The following is a 24,283-nucleotide window of genomic DNA, read 5'->3' on the forward strand; positions in this document are numbered from 1 at the left end:
AGACCACAGGCATTTCAAAGCCAATAGGCTGTTCAAGCTGTCTCAAATTGAAGAGAAAAAAGGGTGCCCCAAGGCTCTTAAGCTAGAATTCTCATGGTGAACTCTGATCCTTGCAAGGATAAATGTATTCTTCTGGACCATATAATTTCCTTACTATGAAGAACTCAAATTGTCTATGCATGAGTCTACTAAGCTTCTAAACTGAACTTCTGTATCCTTTGCCTTTTAGATCAGTGTCACTCAAAATGTTGGTGCAAGACTTTGCACCAGAACATAAATCAATATATTGCTGCCTTCATCAATAAAATAATGCTACGAAAAAAAGAGTCAGCTGAAGTAAATGATGTACTCAGTAAGCAGCAAGATTTACATTTGGCACGTCTAGTTATAGACATAAATTTCATGGTTTGGCAGTGATCCATAGACCACATTTTTTAGATTTCTTACTATCCACTATATAAAATTATATAAGATAAATCTCTTTGTTTCCTTTTAGAACCTGGCCTACACTTTCTTTTCTAATTGTGAGAATGATGCAATTTATCTTGTTTTTTTTTTTTTGTTTTGAATTTTAAAAGTTCAAAGCCAAATTTGAGGTTCAAGTGCATCAACTATATTGACACTTTTAGGTCATGTTTTTTAACTTCTTGTTGTCACTTTTTATTTTCTATTTTAAATTTATGTTTGACATGATTATCTCATTACTGTGCTTTTGCTGAATGATGATGAAGATGATGACAATGAAGACAATCACAACAATAAGCATTACGACAAGCCTGGAAAAATAGGCCAGATCTCTGGTTTGCATCCACTTGACTAGAATCAGGGCTATTGGTATGTCTCCGTGACTCCCGGCAAGTTTAACTATTTAGTTTCTGAATTCACAGAACTGGTATCCTGGAGACTCAATGGTGTTCATGAGGAATTCATTCCTCTACATGCAGAGGGTATTGGCCTCCATAAATGAAGTCAGCGTGCACAGTTAGGAAAAGAACACTCACCGTCTTGGTCGTTACCTGAGTCAGCTGGAGACTTGCTCCGGCGCATGGGGCCAGGGCTCTTGGCTGAACTCTTCTGAGGTGTTGGTGATGCTTTGGGGCCAGCTGTGGCTGAAGGGTTTCCTTTCATGACTCGGCATTCTGGTGGAAAAAGATACAGACAGCTTAGGAAAGCCAGGGGAGAACTGAGGCTCAGCATATTCTCAACCTCTGGAATCTGGAATAACCACCATAGGTCAAAGCACTAAATGGCTCAGGACCACAAGGTGGTTCTCATTTTTTACAAGAATGGTGGCTCTGGAGTGGAAGAAACTTTTGAATGTCACCTAGGCTAAAATGAGTGTTTAAATCCCTGGATTATGGAAACAAGGGAAGGAATCGAAGACTGGGTTGGATAGGTAATTAGTCAACTCAATCATTTGTGGATAAACCAGCCATGTCTTAGAATAACACCTATTGGCATGATTGATTAATTTTTTGGAAAAGATACTGACAGCTCAGAGGTTGCAGCCACACAGATGAAATATTCATGAGTAATTTAAAAGAGTAGAAGGGAGCTATCATTTATTGTTCATTAAATGCCATGAATTGTAACAAGTATGTTTGGGATGTCATGCCATTTTATAAATAAGCACTACTACTGCCACCACCATCTTGCATTTATAGAGTTTTTTTTAATTTAAATTCACGTTATCATAATCTCCTATGCTGATTTAATGAATAAACAGGCCATCAGTGACTCACACTCAGAACCTATAGAAAGCTCATGAGTGTGTAGGAGAGTCTGCCAAATATCCCTGCTACTTTCCCGAACCAGTCAGAGATGTTTGGAGCACCATTTCTATACAGGTCGCTCAGCATCCCTACTGTGGCAATTTTTAGCACCAATTGTGCTAATGTATTAGAAGGACTATTATATTCATTTTATTGATAAGAATACAAAGAGCTTAAGCCTCTTGCCTAGGGCCACAAAACAAGAATATAGCAGAACAAGGACTAGCAGCCAAGTCTCCTGAGTCCCAGGCTAGGGCTCTTTCCACCATATTTTATAGTTTTTCCAAACTTGTGCTGCTCAAAGTAAAACGAAACAGCTTGGTAGAGGTCAGTTTGTTTTGGACACCTCCTTGTCACCTGCTACTTAAAGGTACATTGAAATATCATTTACCCAAAAAGTTTACAGGATTTTGTCTGGCAAACTGATATTTTTAGGAGTTAAGCAAAAAGTTCATTTTTATTTCTTCTACTTTTACTTCCTGTTTTGGTTGGTGAACTTTAGTTATCACTGTCCAGAGCTGGATATATAGAAGCTATAGGAAATTGGACATAGACTGAGATTTGTTTAGCTATTTTATGGTCATTTGTCTCTTATCAATGGGAACACAGCAGAAATACTGTCTTTTATGGTCCTTATCCCTTTAGTTGTTTGTAAAGTCTATATTAGTAAAACTCATTTTGTTTTTCTCACACTTTACTCCTTAGATGTGAAAAATGCATTTTTCATGTATATTTCCATCAGGATTACATCCTAACCCTATTACTGTATGAGCTAATTCACCATTAAGTTCTACCTGGAGCTTGGACTCAGCAAAATGTGATGGGCAGGTTTTTCACCTCTTTCCTGAGATTAACAGCCTTCTGGACTCTTGAGTCAAAAAGCAGGGGGAATAGAGCAACAAACCAGAAGGTGGGAAAAGGGAAAAGGTTTGAGAGTAAGGACACCGTGGAGAATTTTTCTAAAATAGAATCATCAACATGGGCCAAATAGCTAGAGGATGTTGACTAGAAAAAAACGTATACATACAATATCCAAGTTATGACTCTAAATGTTCCTTCCCATGGTCTGATTTTGTCTGCCAGCCCATGTGACACAATATATGGTTCAAGAAAAATGGCCATTATTGAGATAGATGGTGATTTTTATTGAGTTTGGAGGGGACACCTGAGATATCCAATCAACCTTTCACTTAGTTACTTATTTACCCAAATATACAAGAGAAAGACTAACAATATTTTCCCTTGAGGGACAATAAATGTATGTGCTCCAAACCATATATAAACCCATGGAAATACTAAGGGATAGAAGGAGGGAGAACAATGGAACAATAAAATCCAGCGGTTGTGCTTACCATTTTCATCCAAAGAAAAGTCATCCTGAGCATAGCGAAATTTTTCAGGACCACAGGCGATAAATACATCATCATCACCAAAGAAATCATGGAGACAAGTTACCTATGGGGAAAGCAGAATCATTGGATTGGTATTTGATGGTATTATGACAATGAACTTCATACCATGATGGCGAGGGAAAAATTTTTTCAAATCTGGGCCATTATCTCTAGTCCCCAGGAATTTCCTTTTTCTCAAAATACCAGGCTTACTTGTCTACACCACAGCCCCTACTGAATAAATATATACTGAATGCCATTGTCTTTCCTTGTTTCATATGTGATAGTCTTGTATCAAGAGTAACTTTGGGACCATGTCCAATGGAATGCCCCCTTCTAAATAAAAGTCAACAAGCAGATGGCTTTACAAAAGACACCTTTTGTTAGAGACTCAAAGGCAGAATACCCTTCACCCAACTCTGGGGCCAGGGGCCTAGACCAAGGCAGATGAGAAAGATCTTCTGCAACATATGGTGGATAAACTTCTGTGACTGACTCAGAGGTAGAAGTATCTCTCTCCACCCTCATTTGTTGTAAAAAGACACCAGTTCTTAATTGCTTTGGACCCACAAAAATTGGACTTTTGCTTAAAATGGACCAAGAATCTGGTAGTAGCCCAGAATACCATTCCTTCTTGAAAAACAAGGAGGGGAAAGAAGGGGAAAACTCTCCTGACTACTTAAAACCTAATCGAGAGCAATGTAATCCCATAGACTTGAGGTTCTGCTGGTATAGCCATGTTTCCAGGATCCTACCTGTTCTCTAGTGCTCTCTGCATTGCTGCTTGTCCACAACAGAAAGACAGTCTCCTCAACACCTTCTCTACCCAAAGAAACAAGTGTTCCTGGGAAAGTATTCTGCTCCCTGCAATCTCCCTAATTGTCAGTTTTCCTAATTACATCTGATAATTAGTCCAGCACATCCAGGAAACTTCAGAAGAAACTGTAGAATCAAAATGTTCTTTCTTATCTCAATCCTTATCTTGAAAGTGTTCAAAGCTTCTAATTGTTCTAAGCTACACAGCAATGGCACAGTGCTCACAAACTAACAATAGCATGCTGAGTGCAGAGAGCAATATTTGAAAAATGTTTATATTAATAATGTCGTCTCCCACTTCAGGTCTATTCAATCCTTGTTCCTCAGCCAAGATGATTACATGACTTACACAAAGCAAGAGATGCATAAAGATTATCCCCATTGTCTCAGCCTCCCAACCATCCAAGACATGTCAAGAGAAGGGAAGGAGACTTGGAGAACTGCCAGCATTGCTTTATTAATTAAGCCTCTTCCCAGCTCTGGGTTCTGAACTCATCAAATCGGCCAACATCCTTCTTCAGCCCACTTTTCTCTCACACATTCATTCATTCCACAATATGTAATAACAATTAGAGCTACCACTAACTGAATGCTTACTCTGTAACAGGCACTCTATTAAGTACTTCCGAATCTGTCATCTCATTTTACTCTCATAACAAATCCTAGAAATTGGTATTATTGTCTTCATTATTTTACAGATAAAAAAAAATGGGACCTAGAGACAATAAGTAAATTACTCAGGTGAAAAGTGATGAAACCAAACAAATGTAGCTGTCTGACGTCAAAGCCTGTGCTTTTGGCCATTTAGTAATACAAAGCACTTATATATGGTTCAGGCACTGGGGAAACAAAGATGAATAAGACTCAGGCCATGTTCATGGTGCTCACAATCTGATGAAGTGAAATACATTGAAATAGAGCATTTCAATGTAGTATCATGAATGCTAATATGGTAGGATATTTAGGTGCCATGGAGCTATTTAGCACCACATCCAAGTGAACAAGTCACTGGCTGGCACTGTTAGTTTAATAAGCAACCTGCATATTTTCCTGGTAACATATCCAATGACAGAGGATACATAGCTTTGAACCCTGATGCAGACTCTCACTGACATCTTGGACCTTGGGCTCAATAAAACCTGAAGCCCTTAACTTTGATATATTGTATATCTCTGAATTGTTTACTCCCTGCCACCTCCTTGATGCAGAAATTCTCTGCTATGCCGTTATGTTTGAGGTTGCCCCTGACCCTCAATGGCTGCTTTTAGTTTTGATCATGAGTGAGGGAAGCCTCATCCTGGGGCATTCTTCTATTAGTGTTCTCTAGGATTTAGCACTTTGTTTCAAGACCTGCTGGTATTTTCATGAATATTCACCTAGTCCTTCCCATTAGGTCATAGGTTTCCTGAATGTAAAGATCAAGTTTATCCTTCCCTCTGTATCTACTCATCATTTCTGGTAGGGTATTTATCATATAGTGAGAATTTAGCCAGGACGGTTTTGCCTCAACAACAACAACAACAAAAAAAGGAGACTTTGTAAGGTTATACGAAAGCAGAAAAGTAGAAACAAGCAAGAAGAAATCAGTTGTGGCAGACAACAGAGACTAGCATCCAAAAGCTTCAAAAGGTTAACAAATACACAAATTTAGGAACAAGAAAGGAATAATTACTGCGAAGTTGAAAGTTATTATTTGCATAACTATGCTAATTAGTTTGAAAACTTAGATGAAATAAATAATTTTTAAAGAAAAACCTAAATAATGAAATTAGCTCAAAAAGAAATAGAAAACCTGAATCTACTACTAGCCATAAAAAGAATTTAGTAAATACTTCAAACAGCAACCCTTCCCCAAAAGGCACCAGAGCATTCATTTTGGAGGTATTTGTGGAAATTGGTTTCTCAAGAAGAAAACTCAAAAGCCCATAAGCATCCATGATGGTGACACACCATGATATCTTATTGTAGGACAACAAAGCCTTCACATATTGCCCCCACCAAGGTTTCGGGAAAAGCCTTTGAATAACTCCTCCTTTAGAGAGCTTCTAAGAAAGGCAAAGCCCCCTTACGTTTCTGACAACCTCACAATGCTGAGACTGGCTTCAAGCGAATTACATTTTGCAGTCCAGCTGTTCAGCATCAGGTTTCTTGTGTGATCCTAGCACACATTTTACTGGCTCTCAAATATAAACAAACTCACATTGTGCATGTGGATATTCAACTTTCCCAAATGACTTGGATATTGAGATACAACAGCCCTCCTCCACTTTGTTTCAGAGCTGGAAAAATAGAAAGATTTCCATCTTCAAGATGAGGAGCCCGTAACATGGAGAGTCATAGTGGCCCAAGAACACACAGGTGGCCCAAGGCAGAGTTGAGACTAGCATTCAGGCTTCCTTATTCAATTCGGGACAAACCAATTAGATTTTCTGATAGAACATGTCTTGCTAAAGCCTTGACTTCAAAGGCTTATATATAGCCTGGACAGGAGAGTCCCTGTTTGCCCTAATCAATGACTGATATGCCTTAGAACATTTTATTGAATTAAAAAAAGAAAGCATATTTGTGGATCATATTTTTAATCTATGGACAAGAAAACTCCTATTCATTACTCTACCTGGCAGCTGAGTATGTGTTGAAGGTGGAGAAGGAAGAGGAAAAGAAAAAGGAAGAAGGAAAGAGGAAGCAGGACAAGAATGGAGTGTAAGACAATTCCTAAATGAAACTCACACTTACAACTGGTTTTCATAATTTTGTGGAGGTAACATAACGAAAAATCTACCTTAGTTTACATTGCAAATGTATAATTTTGAAAATTAGTTTTTTGAGATAAAATTTCTATCAAGAAGAGGCAACAGAAGTGGTAAAAATAATAATCATTATGACACCACGGACAGCATCCTCAGGGAGCAAGGGTCTTGTTGACATCATCTTTTGTATGTCACGCTCGAGTATTCAAACTAGAGAAGAGAACACAAAAGCATGACACCTGTATTTGTAATCAATAAACTGCCAGCAGAAAACCAATAAAATCAACTCAGATTAATATTGAAATCTTAACTCAAAGTTCTTCCCTTTTTAAAAATAGCAGCAGCTATCGGAAGGAGGAAGCTAAATTGGTTGTGTATTACTGTGAACAACAGATTATATGGACTGTCCAGTGGCTTAAATGTTGAAGTACAAATGGGGAATTAAAGACAATAGATCACTGTGTGAGAGCAGTTTAACTCTATTAGCTGCAAATGGCAAATTCACTCTGTGACTTGATTTAAGTTTGATTAGATTCTCTATCCATATATTGCAGATGACAGCAGTTAGTTCTCATATGTACCTACTGCTGGTAGATTCTATACTTCACTATCTAATCATTCAGAAAGAAATGTTATCCCAGGAAGTGCATGTTGCTTATATATCAGTGAGACTCACTTTCAACATGCAAAATATTTTCATCAAAAGTTCCATCCCACTAAAATTCATTCATTAAGCACTTACTATGGAAAAGGAACTATGTGAGAGATACAGAAACCTACAATAAAAGGCCACTGTCCTCAGAGTTGACAGCATAATAACCAAGTCAGAACTACAGAAAAAATTGGAACACAAGACAGACTATTGTTAGCACTATTATAAAGGGACAAAGAGCAAGTGGAGAACAGACGACAAAGAGAAGAAATTCTAATCATGAGAACTGGGAAAGGCTTCAAAGAGATGTCACAAAATCTGAGTCTTGAGGATGTGTGGGTTATAGATTGATGGAGATAGGAATAAAGAGTATTCCAGGTAACTGCATAAATAAAGGCAGAGAAGTAGGAACATAACTTTTACTTAATAGCCTTGGAAAAATGAACTGCATCTTGTCAACTATAGTCACAGAGGTTCTAATTCTCCAAGGAACAATTGCCCAGACTCATCTGCCAGCTTTCTGAATAGACAAAACATACAATTGCCTATTGGTGGAACTCAGGTGAAGAGACGGACAGAGAGTGTCTATGGGGAAAGGAGTGGCCCCGATGGTGAAGAAGAGGGAATCTTGTGGCAAGGAAGACAAACCACACTGATTTCCCAGTCTTGCCAACACTGCCCTGTCTATAGAGAGTGGCTTACTAGCTTCACAAAATGAGCTAATGAAAGATTCAGTAAACATGACAGATGAGGCTTTTTCTAGAAGTTGCTGCTGCTCTCATTTTGGAATATTTCCTGCCTGCCAACTCTGAATAGGCTCCAGTGAGAGATAGGCACAGGTTTGGCTTGCAAAACTAGGACAATGTTTCTGAGACAACCCTGGCATTCTTATCAAACTTGTTTTCTTGGAGTTATTGTCTTAGTTATGGGTTTTTCATGTCAACATTTTGTCTAGACGAAAAGCTCCTTGATTCTGCAGCGCTTCTATTGGCACAGATATCTTTACTCAATGTCTCGAACTTCACTAAAATTTCTGGTAAAATAATAACAATGTCACTTGCTTTCGTAAAATAATTTTACTGTTTTCAAAACACTTCCACATTTATAATATCTTAGGTTCTCTTTCACACCTCCAATTCTCCTCTAAACTCAATCCAATCAGGCTTACATTCCCATCACTCCACTAAGGTTGCTCTCATCAAGGTCAACAATAACTTCCATGTTGTCAAATTCCATGGTCACTTCACTGGTTTCATCTTACTAAACCCCTCAGCAACATCAGATGTAAGTTGATCAAGTCCTTCTCCTTACATACTTGCCCCTCTCAGCTTCTGGGACACTGAAATTTTCTGCATTTCCTCCTAACTCAATCTCCTTTGCTCAATTCTCTTCCTCTTCCAGACCACTCAATGTTTGAAATCCCTAGGGCTGAGTTATCTTACATCTTTCTTTTTTATTTACATTTACTTACTAGGAGGTCATACCCAGTCCCAAAGTTTTGCATATTATCCATATACTGATGACTCACACATTGATATCTCCAAACCTTTCTTATGCCTAAACTGTAGACTCTTATATTCAACTGTCTTCTTGATAACTCCACTTGGTTATTGGATAGGCATCTCAAATATAATATGCCTGATACTAAATTCTAATTTCTCCATCTCTAAATTCTACTTCCCTCCAGCTTTTCTCATCACAATAAATGGTACCAGAATTCTGCCAGCTTCCCAAACCAGAAAACATTTTTTTTACTAAAAATCACATTTTTCCCTCTCCATTGTCACTGTCCTAGTCGAAGATATGATGCAGTAGCTTTATAACTGATCTCTATATGTCCACTCAGGACAGCATTCCCCCAACCCCCTACACAAACACTCATACTATTCTCCATACTTCAGAAAGAGTAGTACTTACAATTATACTTAGGCATAGAATTCTTCTGCATAAAATTGTCCAAAGGCTGACCATCAATAGAATAAAATCCAAATGTTTTATCTTGGCTCTACATTAACCTATCTCTTCTGTCACATATGCTAGCTCCAATCACACTAGCCTTCTTTCTCCAACTCAAACACATCAAGACCTTTTTCTGCTTCAGGGCCTTTACTCTTGCAGTTCCCTCTACCTAGAATGTACTTGGCCCAGACATTTCACAGGGCTAAGTGCTTCTTCATAATTAATCTAAAGTATCACATATTTAAGTCTAAGCAATCCTGATATGGCATTGTTGCTTAGAATTTTAGTTATTTTTTAATCTCAGAAATTAGTCATTATTATTTAATATTTAATTAAGTAAATATTGTTTAGATTTATCTACATGTTTACCAGTTTATTTGCTCATCATTTCTTGTCACATGTCAGGCCTTTCTTCTGAGGTCATTTTAAAATTAGGCACATGTTAGATCTCCTCACTCTATCTTTCATGTCTCAAAATCACCTTCATATTTTCCATCTTATCTCTTGGTGCAATATTCTGGAAAATAACTTCAAATTTTTCAGTTCACACCTTCTTTCTTCAGATGTGTTTAATTTGCTGTTTAATTCTCCCATTACACTTCAAATTTTAATGATTATACTTATATTTTTTAGAAATTCTATTTCATTTTCCCCAAAAATTGCCTGGTCATAACTACCAGTCTCTATTCCTTGTCCCATTTTGATCATATGTTTTGTTTCTTTAAACAATTCATATAAACTTATTTTATGTCCTGTATCTGATAATTCTAATAGCTGAAATCCTTTGGAATCCAAATCTGTTGGTTCTGCTAAATCTCCCTCATTGTGGCTTGTTTCTATGTGTGTCTGATATTTTTTTTAATTGTGAGTTCATATTTTGTTGACCTAATCTTTGGGAATCTTGTGAGGTCTAGGATGCATGATGAACAAAACAATACAAGATCAAATTAAGTACAAGAGGAAAAGATGCAATCAAGAAATGTGGTAAGCACAATGTATATGATACAGGTGCCAGGGTAAGGTGGTACACTGTTTTACAAAAAAACTTGTGTGTGAATATATATATATATATATATATATATATATATATATATATATATGTAAGTATGTATGTATGTGTGTGTCTGTATGCGTATATATATACACACACACATATATATGTATATATGTGTGTCTGTATATATGTATGTGTGTATATATATATATATGTTTGTAAAACTATAAAATAATGATAGCAAGTATAGTATAGTAGATGCTTTTGGTCAAGATGGAAGAGTAGATAAATGCTGTGCTTCAATCCTCTCATGACTACATCAACTAAACTACAGAACAGCCATCATTGGGAGTCACCTGAAGTCTAGCTAAACATAATTCCTAAAACTTGGGACACAGAAAGAAGCTACCTAGAGACTGTTAGGAAGGGCAGAGATTTGAAACAGGTAGGCCTCACACCCACGTGGGGTGATTGAGAATCAGAAGAAATATCTTGGCTGTCGGAAAACCCCTAGCAGAGCGAGGAGTCCTGGCTCCACACTGCATTCCAAAGCCCAGGTTTTCAGTGCCAGAAAGAGAAGTCCCCACAACTTCTGGCTGTGAAAACTAGTGAAGGTTGTGGCTGAATGAGATGGAGAGCTGTTGGAGTCACAGACTTTCTTCTTAGGGAGTCAGCATACAGACATACTTGTTGATGGACTCACTTCCTCTGAGCTCCAGCTCTGGGGCATCAGCTCTAAAGGATCCTGAGACATACGGGGAGGAACTGAGTTGGCTGGTATCAGGGCGAGGACTGGAGGGGCAGCTTTCTCCCAGAGAGAAGTGCTAGCAGAATCCCTTGTTCCCTTCTTGAGCCCTCACCCACCTGGCTTACAGACACAGGCAGCCACATATCTATCTGAGTCCTCATCAACATAGAAAACGCTGGTCTCCTCACCCTGGTGATTCTCTGAAACCCCACCTGTCCCAACGTGTGGGCCCACCCAAACCACTTCCAGTTGCTTTTCCATACAAACGGCCCATCTTGGCTCATGCTTCAGACATTCCTAAAATCTCTCAAAGGTTCACAAAATCTAAACAAGCAGCATCTGGCCTCATGTGCCCTCATACCTCTTGCTGAGCAGCTCCAAGCCCAGCACTAGTGGCAGCTGACCTTGGTTTACGGCTTGGACTTTCGAGGCACATCCAAGCCCAGCATGGTGGCAGACATCTGTGGATTGGTTGGTGGCTCATGCCAGGTGGCCTGAGCAGGGCACAGGTTACAACAGAACTTGGCCTGCAGCAGGGTCCCTCCCAGGTGGCCCTGGCCTACATGCTTGGTGGCCAGCTTCAGTCTGTGTTGGAAAACCATCTGGGGTCACATCAGTGGATGACACAACCAAAAAGCTGACAGGGCAGGCACAGAGCCCTGCTAAAGTGAATTTTGCTTTATAGCATCAGGTCCTGCACAACAGCTCCTCAACTGTTCACAGACAGTCATAACAACCAATCAGCCTGAGGGTCAGTCACTCTCAGTGATGTGCAAACAGCAACCAAGGCTCAACTACAACAGGAGGTCACACACAACCTATACAAGGAACATACTTGGTGCACCTGGCTCAGGTGACCAGGAGAGACTATGCCATTGGGACCCAAAGCACACCTACTATTTAAAGCCACTCTACTAAGACTAGGAAATGTAGCAGCCTTAATACACAAAAGCAAAAAGAAGTAGGCAGCCAAAATAGGAAGACAAAGAAACGTGTCCCAAATAAAGGAACAGAACAAAGCTTCAGAAAAAGATTTAAACAAAATAAAGACAAGCAATCTACCAGATGCAAAGTTCAAAAGACTGGTTATAAAAATGCTCAGTGAACTTTGGGGAAGAGTAGATGAACTCAGTGAAAACTTTAACAAAGATATAGAAAACAAAAGTAGTGATAGAAAATCAAAAAGAAAAATGTAGTCAGAAATAAAGAATATAGTAACTGAAATAAAGAATACTTTAGAGGAATTATCAGTAGATTAGATGAAGCAGTGGATCGAATCAGCAATTTATAGGATAAAGTAACAGAAAACACCCACCAAGTCAGCACAGCAACAAGAAAAAAGAATCCAAAAAATGAGGATACTATACAGGGCTCTGGGACAGCATCAAGCATACCAACATTTGCATCATAAGGATACCAGCAGCAGAAGAGAGAAATCAAGGAATTGAAAACCTATTTGAAAAATTAATGATGGAAAACTTCTCTAACCTGGTGAAGAAAATAGACATCCAAAGTCAGGAAGTGCAGAGAGTCCCAAACAAGGTAAACCTAAAGAGGCCCACACCAAAAAAACACATTATAATTAAAATACTAAAAATTAAAGACAAAGAGAGAATCTTAAAAGCAGCAAGAAAAAAGCAGTTCGTTACCTACAAAGGCACTCCCATCAGACTGTCAGATGATTCCTCATCAGAACCTTTGCATGCCAGAAGGGATTGGCAGGAAATATTCAAAGTAATAAAAAGCCAGGACCTACAACTAAGATTATTCTGTGGTCTTTATGGTGTGATATTGTGATAATAAGAAATACAGTCATGCACTATATAATGAGGTTTTGGACAATAACAGACCACATATATGATGGTGGTCCCATACGCTTATAATGAAGCTGTAAAATTCTTATTACCAAGTGACATCGTAGCTATTATAAAATCATAGCACAATAGGTTACTCCCATGTTTGTGGTGATGCTGGTAAAAACAAGCTTACTACACTGAGTCATATAAAAGTATAGCAAAACTATCATTTAGAATTGAAGGGCAGATAAAGATCTACCCAGACAAGAAAAACTAAAGGAGTTCATCATCACCAAGTTAGTATTACAGGAAATGCTAGAGGGACTTCTTTGAGAAGAAGAAGAAAAAAATAAAAAAGATCAAAAATATGAATAATAAAATGGCAACAATTATATATTTATCAATAATTACTTTAAATATGACTAGATTAAATGCTCCAATCAAAATAGAGAGTGGCTGAGTGGATAAAAAAACAAGACTCCTACATATGCTGCCTATAGGAGACTCACTTCAGATTAAACGACACACACAAATTGAAAGTAAAAGGATGAATAAAGATGATTCATGATGAAAACAAACAAACAAACAAACAAAAGCTGAGGTAGCAATACTTGTACCAGACAAAATATCCTTTAAAGCAAAGGCTATAACAAGAAACAAAAAAGAACTCAGTTATCCAATTTCTGGATAGTTATCTGAAGAAACCCAAAACACTACTTTGAAGGGACATGTGAATCCATATGTTCATTGCAGCATTACTTGCATTAGTCATAATATGGAAGCATCTTGGATGTTCATCAATCGATAATGGATAAAGAAGAGGTGAGATATATATATATATATATATATATATATATATATGTAATATATGTAATATATTAAATAATATATGTAAAAAGTAATAATATATAACAACATATGTAATATATTATTCGGCTTAAAAACTAATGAAATTTTGCCATTTATGGACCTAGAGGGTATTTTGTTGAGTGGAGTAAGTCGGAAAGAGAAAGACAAATATCATATGTGGAATTTAAAGAACAGGATAAACAAACAAACAATAGAAACAAGCTCATAGATACAGAAAGCATTTTGATGGTTGTCAGATTGAGAGTGGGGGATGGGTAAATTAGGGAGTAGATTGAAAGGTACAAATTGGCAGCTACAAAAGAGTCATGGGGATGGAGAGTATAGTATGGGGAATATATTCAGTAGTATCATAATACCTATGTATGTTATCAAATGGGTACTAGATTTATTGGGGTGATCACTTCATAAGTTATATAAATGTCTAATCACTGTGTTGTACACTTTTTAAAAATGTAATACTCTGTCAACTATAATAGAAAAAATGAAAATATAACAACTAAAAATATAAAATACAGTAAATACATAAACAAGGAATATAGTCATTTATTATTGTTATTAAATATTATGTACTGCACATAATGGCATGTGCTATACTTTTATATGACTGGCAGCACAGTAAGCTTATTTCTACCAGCATCACCACAAACATAAGTAAAACATTGTGCTACAATTTTACAATGGTTACAATATCATTAAGCAATAAGAATTTTACAGTTCCATTATAAGCTTATGAGACCATCATCATATGTCTGTCACTGACCAAAATGTCATTATGCAGGCCATGACTGTATTTCTTCTGATCATAATACCACACCATAAGACCCAACAATTCTACTCCCAGGTATATACAGAAAAGAATTAAACAGTGATTCAAATAGATATTTATATGTAATGTTTATTGCAACATTATTCACAAAACTTACAAGACATAAAGAAATGGAATCAAATATTCAACCTATTAAATAAAAGGAATTACCAGCTAAGAAAGGTATATCCAGCAAAGTTCTCCTTTAGACATGAAGGAGAAATAAAGACATTTCCAGCCATAAAAATTGAGAGAATTCTCCACAACAAGGTCTGCATTACAGGAAATATTGAAAGGTGTCAGCTCAACTAAAACAAAATGGAATATATATATATATATATATATGTACACATGGTGACTAGCAGGCAGATAGAAGCAGAGGAGTGCAACCCTTACTAAGAACAGGACATTATAAACTTAAACAACAAAAAGAGATTTGCTATTGCAAGATAGTAATGAATGTTCAGCATACATAGGAATAAATTGAGACAACAATAACAGAAAAGGGGAGGATTCGATGATCCAAATTCACAAAAGGAATGGAGGTACATGCAGAAGAAAATGGACAACTATATATAAACACAACTATCCTCTACTTATTTGTTAGGATAACCACACACCAAAGATTTAAAACCGAAGTATAGAACATAAAGCAAGAAAGACCAGAGAAAAAATATACAACCCCCACTCCCCGCCAAAAAAGACACACAAGGACAAGGAAGCAATGTAAACATTGAGCTACAAGAAGGCAAAAGATAAAATACCTATAGGAAAACAACATATTTCAATAATCACCCTAAATGTTAATGGACGGAACTCACCAATAAAAAGGCTCATTGGGTGTAGAGTAGCACATTGGATCAAAAAACAAAATTAAACCACTTGTTGCCTTCAGGAGACACGTACCAGTTTCAAAGACAAATATGCACTCAAAATGAGAGGGTGGAAAATGCTATTTCAAAGCAAATGGCATTCAGAGAAAAGTGGGAGTAGTGGAATCAAGATCGGAATAAATAGAATTCAATATAAGAAAGGTAAAGAAAGATACTGTGGGACACTTCATAATGATAAAGAGAACCATGCACCAAGTAGACATAACACTTATTAATATTTATGCTCCCAATTAAGGAGCCCCGAAATATGTAAAGCAATTACTAACAGAACTAAAGGGAGGAACAGACCAAAATACTATCATACTAGGGGACCTGAATACCTCACTGTCAGATATGGACAGATCATCCAAACAGAATATCAATAAGGAAATAACATCCTTAAATGACACATTAGGCCAACTGGATATAATTGACATTTAATGAGCCTTCTATCTCAAACATCTGCTTATACATTTTTCTCTAGTACACGTGGAACATTCTTAAATATTGACAACATACTGGGACACAGAGATAGCCTCAACAAATATAAAAGAGTTGAAATCATACCTACCATATTCTCTGATCGTAATGCTTTGAAACTAGAGATCAACTGCAAAAAGCATGCAGAAAGAACCACTACTACATGGAGTTAAACAACATGCTACTGAAGAATAACTGGGTCAGAAAAGAAATAAAAAGAGAGATCAAGAGATACATTGAAAGAAGTGATAACGATAGTACAACATATCAAAACTTTGGAACATAAAACATTCTCAATGACTGACCACAAACTGGGACACAGAGATAGCCTCAACGAATGCAAGAGGACAGAAATTGTGCCAACCATTTTCTCTGATCATAATGCTTTGTAGCTGAGTATCATCTGTAAAAAGGAAGTGGGAAGAACAAACACATGGGAATTAAACAACATATTACTGAAGAATGACTCAGTCAGAGAAGAAATATAAAAAGAGATCAAGAGATACATAGGAATGAACCATAATGATAGTACAACATATCTAAACTTTTGGGACATGAAAAAGTGGTAATAAAAGGAAAGTTCATATCATCACAGGCTTACCTCCAAAAAGAGGAATGAGCCCAAGTAAACAATCTAACATTTCATCTTTACAAACTAGGGGGAAAAATGAAGCCTAAAATCAGCAGATGGAAAGAATTAATTGAAATAAGAGTATAAATAAATAAAATTGAAAAAAAAAACAAAGATAAACTCAACAAAGAGCTGGTTCTTTGAGAAGGCTACTAAAGTTGATAACTCCCTGGCTAGACTTACTGAGGAAAAAAGAGAAAGGAAACAAATAAACAAAATCAAATCAGGAATGAAAAAGGAGAAATGATGACGAACACCACAGAAATACAAAGGATCATGCAAGAATACTATGAAAAGTATATAACACCAAATTTAATAACCTAGAAGAAATGGACCAGTACTTAGAAAAATGGAAACTTCCTAGACTAAATCAAAAAGAACTGGAACACCTAAATAGAGAGATCAGCAGTATGGAAATTGAAACAATCATCAAAAACTGACCAAAAAATAAAAGTCCAGGACAAGATGGATTCACCAGTGAATTCTACCAAACATTCAAAAAAGATTTAATACCTCTTCTCCTCAAATCCTTCCAAAAAAATTGAAGAGGAGGCAATACTTCCCAAATCATCTTATGAGGCCAATATTACTCTGACACCACAACCTAGTAAAGTTAACACACACACAAAAAGAAAACTACAGACCAATATCTCTCATGAACACAATACAAAAATCCTAAATAAGATACTATAGAACTGAATAGAGCAACATGTTAAAAAATTTATACCCCATGATCAAGTGAGCTTCACCTCAGGGCACAGGATGGTTCGACATACACAAATCCATTAATGTGTTACACCACATAAACAAATTGAAAAATGAGAATCATATGATCATATCAATAGATTCAGAAAAAGCCTTCGACAACATACAACATCCATTTATAGTCAAAATGCGGAAAAAAATTAGTATGGAAAGAAAGTACCTTAACATAATAAAGGCCATATATGACAAACCCTCAGCAAACATTACACTGAATGGTGAAAAACTAAAAACCTTCCCTCTAAGATCAGGAAGAAGGCAAGGCTGTCCGCTATCGCCACTGTTATTCAATATATCATTGGAGGTCCTAGCAAGTGCAATCAGGCAGGAGAAAGATATGAAAGGCATCCAAAAAGAAAAAAGAAATAAAGCCGTCACTATTTGCAGAGGATAACATGATTCTCTATATAGAAAACCCTAAAGACTCCAAAAGAACACTACTAGAAACAATAAGCAAATACAGTAAAGCCTCTAGATACAAAATCAATGTTCAAAAATCCATAGCATTCCTATATTCTAAAAATGAAGCATCAGAAAAAGAAGTGGAAAAAATAATTTCTTTTGCAATTGCAACAACAAAAAAATAAAATACCTGGGAACAAACTTAATGAAACATGTGAAGGACCGACCTATATAATGAAAATTGCAAGAACCTATAAAAAGAAATTGAAGGAGATACAAAGAAATGGAAAGATGTTCTGTGTTCTTGGACTGAAAGAATCAACACAGTTAAACGAGTATAATACCTAAAATATTTTACAGATTTAAAGCAATCCCTACCAAAATCTTATCGGCATTTTTAAAGAAAGTGAACCAAAAAGAAAGAAAGAAAGAAAGAAAGAAAGAAAGAAAGAAAGAAAGAAAGAAAGAAAGAAAGGAAGGAAGGAAGGAAGGAAGGAAGGAAGGAAGGAAGGAAGGAAGGAAGGAAGGAAGGAAGGAAGGAAGGAAGGAAGGAAGAAAGAAGCAGATGTGTATGGAAAAACAAAGCCATCCTGAAAAAAAAAAGAACGAGGCTGAAAGCATCACTCTGGCTGACTTTGAATTATACTACAAACTGAAAATTATCAAAATGGCATGGTATTGGCAGAAAAACAGACACATGGACAAGTGGAACAAAATCAAGAGTCCAGAAGTAACCCTATATATATTGGCAATTAATTTTCGACAAATACCTAAAAACACACAGTGAAGAAAGGAAAGCCTCTTCAATAAATGGTGCTTGGAAAATTGGAAGGCCACCTCTAAAAGAATGAAAATAGACTGTTGTCTATCACCACACACCAAAAGTAACTCATAATGGATTAAGGACCTGAATACAAGACCTTAAACAATAAGTTTCATAGAGGAAAACATAGGAACTAAATTCAGGGACCTTAGACTTAAAAAGGATTTTATAAATTTGACCTAGAAAGCAAGGAGATAAAAGCAAAAATAAACGAATGGGACTACAACAAACTAAATAGCTTCTGCACAGCAAAAGAAATCGTCAACAAGGTAAAGAGACAGCCATCTGAATGGGAACATATATTTTCAAGCAATGCCTCGGATTAGGGCCTAATATCCAAAATATACAAAGAACTCACTCAACCCAATAACAACAAATGAACAAACGATCCAAACAAAAAATGAGCTGAGAATCTGAACAGACACTTCTCCCTAGAGAACATACAAATGGTCAACAACTATATGAAAAGATGTTCAACATCTCTAGCTATTCAGGAAATGCAAATCAAAACCACAATGAGATACCATCTCACACCTGTTAGAATAGCTATAATCAACAGAACAAGTAATAACAAATGTTGGAGAGGATATGGAGAAAAATGAACCCTCATACACTGCTGGTGGGACAGCAAATTATTAGTCACTATGGAAAACAGTATGGAGTTTCCTCAAAAAACTAAGAATTGATCTACCATATGATCCAGCAATCCTTCTACTGGGTATTTACCCAAAAATCTTGAAAACCTATATCTGAAAAGATATTTTCACATTAATGTTCATAGCAGCGCTATTCACAGTGGCCAGGACATGGAAGCAACCAGTGTCCTACAATAGATGATTGGCTAAAGAAGCTGTGGTACATATATCCAATGGAATATTAGTCAAAAGAAGAGATGAAATACTGCCGTTTGCAACAACATGGATGGACCTTGAGATAATCATGTTAAGCAAAATGAGCCAGACAGGAAGAGTTGAAAACCCAATGATATCACTTATATGTGGAATGTAAATTTACAAGCAACAAATGAACAGGATGAAAAGAGACTCGTGGATATGGAGAATAGCCTAGTGGTTACCAGATGGTGTCGGTGGTGGGGGGAAGATGGTAGGGGTAAACAGGGTAAAGGGGGTCAGATATCAGGGTTAGCGATAGGGTGAAGTGTGTAAAGGGGATCAAATATAAGCTGGCTGAAGGAAACTGGACTCTGGATGGTAATCACACAATAGAATATCAATGCCAAATTATAATGTACACCTGAACATTATATAACTGTATTAACCAATGTTACCCCAATAAACTTAAAAAATAAATAAATAAATAATGAAAAAATGCTGACATCAACCTTCTTATTAGCTATAAAAAAGACCTAGTTGGAATCCAGAAACCATATAGTTTTAGAATATAAACATAAAATGTTTATATTGTGGAAAAAACTCCCGGCAGAGTCCATTAATTCTACTATTTGATTTGAGTACATTTTCAATTTACAATTTCTGGCTGTTTGGGATTCATTCTATATCAGCATAAAACAAAAGAAATATATAGTGAATGTTCAGAAACAAAAATGTAAGTAAATAGCAATAATAAAACTTTAGAAAATGCATATTTTAGCTGTGAAAATTGTGATTCTTAATTGTATATAGCTATACTTAATAGAAAGTCATCTCTTTAAAATTGTGTGAAACATGGAACCAATAAAAGATAATTTTCAGCTGTGGTACATATACACATGGAATATTACTCAGCCATAAGAAGACATGAAATACTGCCATTTGAGACAACATGGACAGATCCTGAGATAATCATGCTAAGCAAAATAAGCCAGACAGAAAAAGTTTAAAACCACATTGTATTACTTATATGTAGTATATAAACCTAAAAGCAAAAAATGAACAGGATAAACATGCAGAGACTCATGGTCATGGACAATAGACTAGTGGTTACCAGAAAGTTGGGGGAGGAGGGAGGTATATTGGATAAAAGAGGTCAAATATGTGGTGACCAAAAGAAATCTAACTATTGGAGGTGAACACACAATGCAATGTCTATGTATGCCTTACTTTGGAATTGTACACCTAAAACTTACTGGATTTTGTTAACCAATATCAGCATTATAAAAATAAAAATAATAAAAAATGTGAATTGTGTGATTATATCAATAGATGCAGAAAATGCCTTCGACAAGATACAGCATCCATTTATGATCAAAACACTTAACAATATCGGTGTAAAAGGAAAGTAACTTAACATAATAAATGCCGCATATGACAAACCTTCAGCCAACAGAACACTTAATGGTGAAAAACTAAAACCTTTTGCTCTAAGATAAGGAACAAGACAAGACTGTTCACTACCACCACTGTTATACATTGTAACATTGGAGATCCTAGCGAGTGCAATCAGGCAAGAGAAAGATATAAAAGGCATCCGAATAGGAAATGAAAAAGTCAAACTGTCACTATTTGCAGATGACATAATTCTCTATCTAGAAAACACTAAAGAATCCATAAGAACACTACTACAAAGAATAAGCAAATATGGTAAAGTTTCTGTATATAAAATCAATGTTTAAAAATCCATAGCGTTCCTATACACTAATAATGAATTGTCAGAAAAAGAAGTAGAAAAAATAATTCCTTTTGCAATTGCAAAAAAAAGAAAAAAAATACCTAGGAATAAATTTAACAAAAAGGGTGAAGGACCTATATAATGAAAACTACAAGATCCTACTAAAAGAAATTGAAGAAGATACAAAGAAATGAAAAGATATTCCGTGTACTTGGATTGGAAGAATCAACAGTTAAAACGACCTTATTACCTAAAGCATTTTACAGATTTAATGCAATCCCCATCAAAATCCCATTGGCATTTTTGAAGAAATAGAACAAAGAATCATCAAATTTTTATGGAAGTAAAAAAGACCCCGATTTGCCAAAGCCATCCTGAGAAAAAACAATGAGGCTGAAGGCATCACTCTGGCCAACTTCGAATTATACTACAAAGTGACAGTAATCAAATTGGTATGGTATTGGCAGAAAAACAGACACAGACCAGTGGAATAGAATCGAGAGTCCAGAAGTAAACCCATGTTTATATGAGCTAATAATTTTTGACGGAAAAAGAAAAACATACAGTGGAGAAAGAAAAGCCTCTTCAATAAATGGTGCTGGGAAAACTGGAAAGCCACCTGCAAAAGAATGAAACTTGACAGTTCCTATCACTACAAACCAAAAGTAACTCAGAATGGATTTAGGACCTGAATACAAGACCTGAAACAATAAATTTCATAGAGGAAAACATAGGAACTAAACTCAAGGACTTTAGATTTAAAGAGGATTTTATAAATTTTGACCTAAAAAGCAAGGGAAGTAAAAACAAAAATAAATGAATGAGACTACAACAAACTAAAAAGCTTTTGCACAGCAAAAGAAATCATCAACAAGGTAAAGAGACAATCATCCGAATGGGGGAAGATATTTGGAAGCAACGCCTCTTTGGTTATAAGGGCCTTATAACCAAAATAAGGGCCTTATAACCAAAATATACAAAGAATTCATACAACACAATAACAACAAAACAAGCAATTCAATTAAAAATGGGTAGAGGACCTGAACAGACACTTATCCTTAAAGGACATACAAATAGCCAACAAACATATGAAAGAATGCTCAACATCGCTAGCTATTAGGGAAATGCAAATCAAACTGCAATTAAATACTACCTCATACCTGTATGATTGACTTTTATCAACAAGACAAGTAATGGCAAGTGTTAAAGAGGTTGTGGAGGAAAAAGAACCCTCATACACTGCTGATAAGACTGTAAATTGGTATAGCCACTATGGAAAACTGTATGGAGGTTCCTCAAAAACTAATAATAGTTCTACCATATGATCAAGCAATCATTCTACTGGGTATTTACCCCAAAGACTTGAAAACCCATATCTGAAAAAAAAATAGTTTCCATCGATGTTCATAGCAGCGCTATTCACAGTGGCCAGGACATAGAATCAACCAAAGTGTCCTACAAGAGAAGATTGGCTAAAGAAGCTGTGGTACATATACACAAAATAACATTACTCAGTCATAAAAAGAGATGAAATATTGTCATTTGTGACAATGTGTATGGACCTCAAGATAATCATGCTAAGTAGAATAAACCAGACAGAAAAGTTGAAAACTACATGATATAATTTATATGTGGGATATAAACCTAAAAGCAACAAATGAACAGGACAAACAGAGACTCATGAACATGGACAATAGATGAGTGATACCAGCAGGTAGGGGTGAATGGGTAGTGGGGAGGTAGATGGGATTAAAAGGGTCAAATATGTGGTGACAGGAAAAAATCTAACTATAGGCAGTGAACACACATTGATATATATATATATATATATATATATATATATATATATATATATATAAAATCAATGGTGACCAAAGACAAAATTGTTTTAGTAATGTCTATCTATGCAGGACCCATAAATTTCAAGAAAATGGGGTAAGTTAAATATTTTATTTTGTAAATCATTAGACCTGATAAAAACTCATAGCTGGAAGGATATTTAGGTATAATATGATCTAATGGCCTTATTTATACATGAGATAATGAAAGTAGAGAAAGTTTAAATGATTTGCCTCATATCACACAGCTAGCTCATATCAAAGCTGTAAACTCTCTTCCCAGGGCTTTATCCAGTACCATTGTTGTCATCATCTAGCTGCCAAGTAGATATGTTAATGTAATTAAAGACAAGCATTTAAATGTTAGACAAGCAATTTGAATGTTAGACAAGACTTTTTAAAAAATGGATTGCTGTGGATAAAGAAAAGAAATGCAGTTCTGATACATGCAACTTGGACCTTGAGAACATTATGTTGAATGAAATAAACTAGACATGAAAGGACAAATATTGTATCATTCCACTTATATGAAATATCTAGAATAGGCAAAATAATTGAGACAAAGTTAACTGAAGATTACCAGAGGCTAAGAGGAACTGGGCTTGGGAGGTTATTGCTTAAGAGTTATAGAGTTTCTATGTAGGGTAATGAAAAAGTTCTTGAACTAGGTAGTAGTGATGGTTAAACAACATTGTAAATGTGATTAATGCCACTGAATTGCACATACAAAATGACAAATTTTGTTATATATATTTACCACAATTAATAACGTTTATAATGTAACACTATCTAGTATCAGACTATACTACAAAGTATGGTAATCAAAACAGCATGGTACTGGCATAAATACAGAAACATAGATCAATGGAACATAATAGAAATCCCAGAAATAAACCTATGCCTATATGGCCAATTAATCTATGATGAAAGAGGCAAGAATGTACAATGAGGTAAAGACAGCATACTCAATAAATGGTGTTGGGAAAACTGGACAGATATAAACTAGACCTCTTCCTATATCATATACAAGAATAATCTCAAAATGGATTAAAGACTTAAATAAGACTCAAAACCATAAAACTCCTAGAAGAAAACATAGGCAGCCCCACTCTCTGACATTGCTCTTAGTAATATTTTTTCTGATCTATCTTCTTGGGTAAGGGAAACAAAAAAATAAAACTATATCAAGCTAAAAAGTTTTGCATAGCAAAGGAAATCATCAATAAAACAAAAACCTACCTACGAAATGGGAAAAGATATTTGCCTGTGATACATCTGATAAGGGGTTAATATAAAAAAATTTGTAAAGAGCTCATACAAACAATTTAATTAAAAAAATGGGCAGAGGACCTGA

General features: G+C 35.9%; 1 protein-coding gene across 3 annotated transcripts in view; it reads right to left on the reverse strand.

Annotated features, from left to right (window-relative positions):
• The window catches only part of DCX (doublecortin), a 151,395-nt gene that overhangs the window by 37,575 nt on the left and 89,537 nt on the right, over nucleotides 1-24,283 (reverse strand). For 2 of the 3 annotated variants that reach the window (XM_036227154.1, XM_016129416.2), the window contains exons 4-5: nucleotides 3,125-3,227; nucleotides 1,002-1,139 (exon numbers count right to left, since the gene is read on the reverse strand). In XM_036227154.1, coding sequence (XP_036083047.1) covers nucleotides 1,002-1,139; nucleotides 3,125-3,227 — 241 coding nt within the window. The remainder of the gene's footprint in view (nucleotides 1-1,001; nucleotides 1,140-3,124; nucleotides 3,228-24,283) is intronic. The other variant, XM_016129435.2, reaches the window with a different exon arrangement.

This window comes from Rousettus aegyptiacus, unplaced genomic scaffold (assembly GCF_014176215.1).
Source record: "Rousettus aegyptiacus isolate mRouAeg1 unplaced genomic scaffold, mRouAeg1.p scaffold_m13_p_9, whole genome shotgun sequence".
Classification (NCBI taxonomy): Eukaryota; Metazoa; Chordata; class Mammalia; order Chiroptera; family Pteropodidae; genus Rousettus; species Rousettus aegyptiacus.